The sequence below is a fragment of the Ochotona curzoniae genome, unplaced genomic scaffold, assembly GCF_017591425.1.
Source record: "Ochotona curzoniae isolate NIBS_2020 unplaced genomic scaffold, NIBS_Ocur_1.0 patch186, whole genome shotgun sequence".
Lineage (NCBI taxonomy): Eukaryota > Metazoa > Chordata > Mammalia > Lagomorpha > Ochotonidae > Ochotona > Ochotona curzoniae.
This window is the reverse complement of record NW_024466735.1, coordinates 11,992-19,900: the sequence shown is the minus strand read 5'-3', so window position 1 is coordinate 19,900 and position 7,909 is coordinate 11,992. Positions and strand designations below refer to the sequence as shown.

Below are 7,909 nucleotides of genomic sequence, written 5' to 3'. Positions count from 1 at the left end.
TTTTTAAAAATGGCATATTGAAGCATGGAAACAGCTAACCTAACCTGAAACCTTCTCTAACATGCCCTGAGATTGAGAAAAAGACCCAACCAACTACAGTAGAAAACTCAGAGCTGTAATGCACACAATCCCACCAACGAAAGAACCCGCTCACTTGTCCCCAGTTGGCCAACAAAGACTATCTAAAATCTCTGACCTGGAAGCCAACAGGCTTCAGAGTCAGCCGCCATGTTCTCAGAGGCAACATTCAGCATCAGAAACTAATCAGGCAAAAGGCATGCCTGGTAACAAGGGGACTATATGAAAACCTAAAGGTAACAGTAAAGTACTTTCTAGAATCCAGTTTACTAGATGAAAAAAAAAATCAACGACATAGTGGCAGCCTTGCTGATCAAGATTCTTTTTCTCAGCGCAACACAACCCTTAGCAGTAATGGCCCGGGTCATCTGCTTGCAGTTGAAGTGACTACTACTCTTTCGTGCATTTGTTTTTTTCTCCCCGCCCTCTACATCCTCGGTGTAGTTCTTGAGCTAGGGCAGCCAAGGTTGGCGGGGGTAGAGTTGGCTGGTTCTGTTGCCAAGTCTCAAGCCAGACGACAGTCAACATGGCAGCAGCATTCTCAGAGGTGCTCAACCGGGCAAAGCAGATTTTGTCCCGTTCCTTCATAAATATATTTTTTATTGTCATAAGTGGAGGAAGTGCTAGTCAGAGGCCAGGGCTGATGCTGAGCATCTGTCAGGCACAGCAGTAACCCCCACGACACAGAATTACTGTCAATAGTGTAAAAGTACGAGTTGGACTCTGAGCTCTACAGCTCCAAACAGAGGCAGATCCCAGGAGACTGAAATCCTGGAAACTGCTTTTTCAGACTCCTCTGAGCATGGATCTAAGCACCACAGGAGAATACAGGTCACACTGGAGCAACCTAGGAAGCAATAAAGTAAAACGGAAATCGACAGGGGTCAAATGACGGGGGCAGAAAACAGTCTACCAGGAGGAAATTGCCAGTGTGACAAAGAAAAACATGTACACGGGGAAGAATTCGTTCCCACCAAAGGTGAAATGGGCCCAACTCAACGCTATTTATTATACAAGCTGAACAGCCCCTGAGACACAGGGACTCCCATAATGAGGTTTTGAGTTTTTGCTGTTTTTTGTTGTTGTTTTCTTTTTTGCATCAAATAGGTTCTTCCAAGAGCCTGCTCACAGGGAAGACAAAAACAGAGAAATCCTCAGTAAAAGGAAATGAACAGCAGCTGAAAACAGTCTAACATCTGAACAATGTTAAAAAAAAATTTACCAGACACAGACCACACCAAACACTCGTCCCATTTAATTTCCTCTTACATGCTCTGAGGAAGCCAAGAACATCAGGCCCCAAGGCAACAACGCTCTGGCATTCGAGCACGGGCCCCCTCTGTATGAGATTCATGCACACACATCCGCACGCACCCGCGACCCAGGCAGAAGTACACATGCATGCACAGGTGGCTGAAGAACCTCGGAGCAGGGCAGGGCGGGGGCAGGAAGGGCTGGCCACGGATATGCCACCAACTGCAAAGTGGGGGCCCAGAAAACCCTTCTGCTGCAGGCTGGACACACGTCAGAATTAAAACAAAGGCAGAACACAGGATAAAAGCAGGATGTTCAGAAAAGAGGGTGGAGAGATGATGATGCAGGGGTTTCTAGGAAAGTAACCTCAGAAGGGGGATGGATTTTTTTTTTATTGGGAACTAGATGGGCAGAGGTCCTGTGACTCCAGTGATAAACTGAGGCTCAGGGAATACACCATGGCATTACCTCTGCATCTTGTACCCTCTCCCAGGGTGGAGCGAAATTAGACATCCACCCTCTAGCCCTCCCCATTGACATTCTGAAGGACTTTGCCTAGTACCCAAAAATAAATGACTCCCCCACCCCCAACACATACACACACAAAGTTAGGTCCAGCACAGGCCAAAATCAGGCCAAGTATAGAAAGCCTCAGTAACTCTTCTTTGCGGAACCAAAACCAGAGAAGCCCATCACAGCTGCCATCTCATCATCTTCTTCAAATGTCAAGTCCTCCTCGGCCCTCCTCTTCTTTTCCTTCTGTTTCTCTTTCTTGTACGCTTTAGCCTTTTCTTCCTGTGGGGAAAATCATTCAGACTCAGCAACCATATGCTGTCAAAAGTTGCATGTATGCTTCGAGATTTCCTTCTACTGTTAGCAGAAAGTAAAATATAAAATCAAGTAATAGGAACTAACATTCTAGAGCATGCAGTACATGCTGGGAACTGCCCTGAGTATTTTATATATATATTTTACTAGGAGCTCCAATACAAAGAAACTGAGGCTTCATATAACTTGGCAAGATTTGCAGCCAGTATGTAGGAGAAACAGAGTTTTGATTCTGTTAACCTGTTCCAAGAGCCTCTCAATGACTCCATATATTTAGGTAACAATCCTTTTGGGGATTAATTAAGGCTATGCAGGTATAGGATGGAGGCAACTGGGACATCTCTGTAACTTCCTCTTAATTTTTTGTGAACCCAACTCTATGTAAAGAAAAAAAAAAGTTTTCTTTTTAATGAAAGCACAACTACCCATAAAAGTACAGTCCCCTGTCTCCCTAAAAAAGAAAGACAATATAAAAGTACATCCCAGAGAATCCCCAGGAAAAAGGGTAGGTTTGGAGTCATTTCCTTCAGAACCATGAATCGCAAACAAGGGCAACAGATGTTGCCCCTGATAGTCAGCACATGTTACTCTGGGGATGGCTAAGGAAGAGGCCGCAGCTGTACAGGTGTGCCTTACTTCTTCTCGGAGTTCCTTCATCCTTTCCTCAAAATCATAATCCTTTTGCTTCTCTTCCATCTTCTTCTTGTTGACCTCAAACCGTTTTTTCACCTGATCCAGGGTGGAGCGTTCCACACGCATAGACATGCCCAGGTTCCGCTGATCTGGGCAAGATCAAATACAGGAAGGCAAGGTCATTACAGCACCCTCAGAGGCCTCTAACTGACCTTGCAAAAACCTTTCATGAAACACAAAGCAAAAATAATTATGGCTTAAAAAAAATTCCTTTGTCTCACCTGTTCCTAGAAGCAGGTAACAAGATGGAAATGTCTTTTAACCGCCTTACCAAGTCAATGTGAGAATCAGTGGGGCCAGACAGGTCCAGGGAAAAGTATATGGTTTGGGTTTATCAAGAGCCCAGCACAGTTTTGCACCTATGGCCTCCAAAAACATTAAATAATGAAGTAAAGGACAACCTGACCTAAAGTAACCAAAGCAATCTCCAGGTAACAACAAAAAAGCCCAGGAACAGGTATTTGATGTGGTAGTTATGACACCATTTGAGACACCCACACTGCAGATTTAAGTGCCTGGGTTTATAAACCCAGCTCAGCTTCTAATCTTCATAATGTACAGCTTGTGTGGCAGCCAGTGATGGCAAGTGGCTGGATCCCCACCACCCCTCAACTTGGAAGATCCAGTGAGGTCTATGCTGTTGCTTTTGAGTAGCCTAGCTCCAGCTCCAGCCATTGGGATGGGTGCATTTGGGGAGTACACCAGATGAGCGATATCATTTCCCTCTCTTTAAAATAAAAAGTTAAAAAAAAAAAAAAGAAAAAAAGAGCAAGAGCACAGAAGATATTGCCTTCCCCGCCACGCCATCTCCAAAACCCAATCCCAGTCATAAGCTACCTCCAAGGCTTACGTTTCTTTCCGTTAATGTGATCCAGGAAATTGATGGAGTCCTTCACCACACAGTCGCAGACATTGCAATAATATCTAGAAAGAGTAGGAAACAGCAAATGGGAAAAATCTGGTTTCAAGGCTCTATCTTTCTCAACTAAAAAATTCCAAATTCTTAAGGGGAAAAAAAAAAGGTTTTCAGAAGTGTTAAGATTTTTGGGGTCGCTAATCCCCTATCGGAATGCCTGGTTCAAGTCCCAGCTACTCTGTGCTTTTAATCCAAATTCCTGTCACAAATGTAGAGACCCAGATGGAGTTCTGGTGCTTCTGGTATTGGCAGTCACATAGTTTTTGCAAGAATCTGCAGAGTAAATGCATACACAGAACTTTATTTAAAACGTCTAATATTTCATTTCCATAAAGCCTTAGCTCTTGTGGTGGTTATCCTCCAAGACGGCTCCCATAATGAGTCATTCTCCTGGTATTCCAACCCCATGTAGTCTCCTTCCAATGTGTACCACGTTGGGTTGTGTGTCAATTAGAATATGTTCAAAGTATGGATGATTATCTCTAAGATTAGTTTTTAAAAGCCACGGGATGAAAGCAATTAGGCCTCTAACCCGTAAGTAGCTGAGAGAAGTTGGAAGCAGATCTTCCAGCCCACTTAAGCCCCAGATGAACATGAACCTAGCCAACCTGCTTGCTTACAGCTCCACAGAAACCCTGGAGCTAGACCACTGAGGTAACCAACTTCAAGATTCCCCATCCGTAAACACTGTGAGCTTCTGTTTTACATAACTAACCTTTTCTAATTGACTAATCAAAAATCTCACTCACTGCCACCTATGGTGGCTTCCTGCTTGAAATCCTAGGTGAACAAAAGGATGGTGAGACCTTGTGAGATCCTTCTTTCTACGGGTTACAGTGCTGGGCCAGCATAAAGGTGCACAGCCAGGTAATCCAAAACAACTGCAGTTTTTGCTGCTAATCTTGAACCTCAATACTCTTCTATGCCACTAATATCTCCTAAGCTCCATGCTAGTTCCACTTAATTTCTCCCCTAGCAATATCTTCAATTAACCCTTTACTCCTTCTTTATTCTAACAAAATCTCTTCGGAGATATAAGGAATAGTTACAGTGCTAACAACACAGAATGGCCTCTCCTGGAGACATTACTAAATATTAACCTAAGACTTTAGGGAGCAAAGCAAAATAAATCTAAGAATGAAATGATGGGCAGCAAGGTTATCATCCTGGGATTAGGGATCCTCAACACGTCCCAAAACCAACACACGTGGTTCATCAGATCTACTTTTGGCTGTATGGAAAGATGGAGAACCACTTACCCTCCCATCTCGGACTGCGGGGTGGTCTTGGTAATGACAATTGTCTTCCCGAGCTTAGACTCCAGGTCCACCTTGTAGTCCCTGTGTCGCAAAAGCTCCCGTTTGACGGGCTGCACTGGCTTTCCTGAAAAATAATGGATAAGAAAGTCCCTCCAATATTTCATGTCCTCAATCAGAAAAGAAAATCTGAAATGGGACTAATTCCTGAAAGAAACGACACAACAGGCACTTCCTGCAGCAGTTAGCAGTATCTAACAGAGAATCTCAAGGCAAGAAAAAAAAAATGACACTCTACAGCTTTCCTCCACCTTCAAGCCAATAAATCTACAAGCAACCTGTTCTCCATTTCCTGATTAGCTGAGGGGAAGATCTCTGAATTGTCACTGGAAGCAGTCTTTTCAAAATAGCAAGAATATATGTGATTGGCAAAACAAGGGAAGACAGAAGAGGAAATAATTCGTAATTTTTACATAATTAGAAAGATTCTCTTATTATTTGGCATAGCCAATGATGTTTAGGCCTCTAATCCATAAATACCTGAGAGAACCTGGAAGCAGATCTTCCAGCCCACTTAAGCCTGAGATGAACGTGAGCCTCGCCAACATGTTTGTTTACAGCTTCACAGGGATCCTGGAGCCAGACCACTGAGGTAGCCCAATTCAGTTTCAAAACAAATCCAACAGTGGAGGAAAAAAATAAAAAAGACTAAGGGCACCCAGTAATGCTTTTTAGGCAGATACGAAAAGGATAACACACAAAAGTCAAGTTTAAAAAGGGGAACCAGTATCTAGGAAATCTCTGTTCTAAGAACAAGCCTACAAAGACCAAAAGGCCGGGGGTCGGTGCTGTGGTACAGTGGGCCAAGCTGCAGTTGGCAATGGCACCATCCCAGATTAGAATGCTGGTCAGATTCCCACCTGCTCCATTTCTGAGTCAGTTTCCTCATAACTTGTCTGGGAAAGCAGAAGGCCTCCAGAGTGCTTCAGCCCCTGTCACCCATGTGGGAGACCCTGAGTAAGTTCCAGGCTCCACTACTGCAAACGATTTGAAAAGTCCACCAACCATGTCGCGCTGCATTTCAAACACATCAACCAATCTTAAGAAAACAACACACCGAAGTGTCCGTGTGCAAACAGAAAACTGAAAATTTGCAGATAAGAAAATCAGACATTTCTTTTTACACAAAGAGCCAGCACAAGGGAGCACCTGCTGACAGGATCGATCAAAAGTCTGGATTGATTCGCAGCTTTCCTCTGTCTACATGCCAGGGTCCTGACTGGGCCAGCAAAAATACTCAACATCTCCGTTACTAAAAGAAATCCTGGCTCTTTAACTCAAGAAAGCCACAAATGAGTCAGTCCAAGCCGGGACACGGCAGCCGAGAACGGAGCTGAGAAGCAATATACAACCCCTTGGGTCCACCTCCCCGCTTGCATGTCAGACATGCAGACGCTGGACCACTTGGCCAGGGGCGGCTAGGGTGGGAGCGCAGCCCCCTCAACTCCTCGCCCGCTCTCCAGCCCACGGCAGCGCCTCGGCACCCACCATCCTTCTTCTCTCTCTCCTCCGTGAGCCTCTTCTCGGCCAGCTTTTCGTACTCATCTTTGTCCCACTTCCGGCGAAAGTCCAAGTTTTTTGCCTGTGGTGGGGGGGGGGGGGGAAGAAAGCGCTCAAGATCGGGTCACTGTCGTGTCTGGAAACCCTCCCCCTCCGAAACGCAAAGAACCGCGTCCTCTCCGCGTAGGAGGCTCTAGGAGTCTCCGATAGCGAAATCTCTCCGACTGACGGGAGACTGAAGTAACCCCGGGACCCCAAACCCAAGAGACCACCGCGGGTCCACAGACCCAGTGCCGGGACCTCACAGAATCCTCAGACGCTAGACCCTGGCATCGCGAGGTGTCGGGAGGCCTGTGTACAGGAGTCGGTCTCTACTCAGCACTGAGGAACCACCCGTCCATCCCCTCGAAGCCTCCTCCTCACACACAACACTTACCCCGCTGCCCGACGCCATCTTCACAGCTAAGTGAATGGGAGGTCGGAAAATGCCGTAAACAACGGCCTGAAGCCGTAAAGCAAAATGGCTCTCCAATGAGCTTGCAGTCTCGGGTTCTAAGCCGGCTGAGGACTGGAGGGCTTTTACCACAGGCTTATTGGCCCCGCCCCTGCTCCAAGGAGATGGCGCAGGCGCAGGGAGTGTACGAAGCAACACGGAAGTAAGGGCGCCTGCAAGCGTTTTCCTTCTTTGGCTTTCAAAACAAGAATTGGAAAGCCCATAGATTCAGTTCTTGCCGCTTTTATAAACGAGAAAAATTAAGGTTTAGCACATGTCCTTTTCTTTCTTTTTTAAAAAATATTTATTTTTATTGAAAAGGCACATTTACAGAAAGGAGAGACAGATCTTCAATCCACTGATTTACTCCTCAAATGGCCACATTAGCTGGAGCTGAGCTAAAAGCCACGAGAAAAGGGCTTCTTCTGGGCCTCCCACGCGGGTGTAGGGGATGGAGGCTTTGTGTCATCTCCCACTGCTTTCCCAGGCCTTAATCAGGGAGCTGGATGGGAAATGGAGCAACTGGGACACGATCTCACATACGGGAGGGATGCTGGTGCTTGGAGGTGAAGGATAGACCAGTTGAGCCAACATGCTGACTCAAGTACACGTTTGTTGCTGTTGTTTTTCCTCTCTAGTTTTATCAACTTTGTGCAGTATTGTCAAGTGTTTGTGAACCTTGAAGCCAAGTACTGCTAATAGGGGCCCTAGGTGTCCCACTCACCTTCAGGCACTAAGGATGTGGTCTTAAACCTCATTGAAGTGTTTGCAGCAGCTGAATCCTTCCTTCCCTAGGCAGATGTGGAAGGCTCTTGGGCATTGTTTCTCTTG

The 7,909-nt window shown here is 45.8% G+C and overlaps 1 protein-coding gene across 1 annotated transcript; it reads right to left on the bottom strand.

Moving 5' to 3' along the window:
* Nucleotides 1-1,058: 1,058 nt before the first annotated feature.
* LOC121166635 (zinc finger matrin-type protein 2) lies at nt 1,059-7,105 on the bottom strand. The gene is made up of 6 exons (XM_040995852.1): nt 7,022-7,105; nt 6,574-6,667; nt 5,029-5,152; nt 3,704-3,777; nt 2,797-2,942; nt 1,059-2,127 (listed from the first exon to the last, which is right to left on the bottom strand). Exons 1-6 carry the CDS (start codon nt 7,037-7,039, stop codon nt 1,984-1,986), a joined length of 600 nt encoding a protein of 199 aa, XP_040851786.1. The 5' UTR covers nt 7,040-7,105; the 3' UTR covers nt 1,059-1,983.
* Nucleotides 7,106-7,909: the final 804 nt, after the last annotated feature.

Coding starts and splice junctions, on each gene's coding strand:
- LOC121166635 (XM_040995852.1), bottom strand. Junction 5,153..6,573: donor GGAGAGAGAGAAGAAGGATG/GTGGGTGCCGAG, acceptor ATTATTTTTCAG/GAAAGCCAGTGCAGCCCGTC. Junction 3,778..5,028: donor CCGCAGTCCGAGATGGGAGG/GTAAGTGGTTCT, acceptor TACTCTTTCTAG/ATATTATTGCAATGTCTGCG.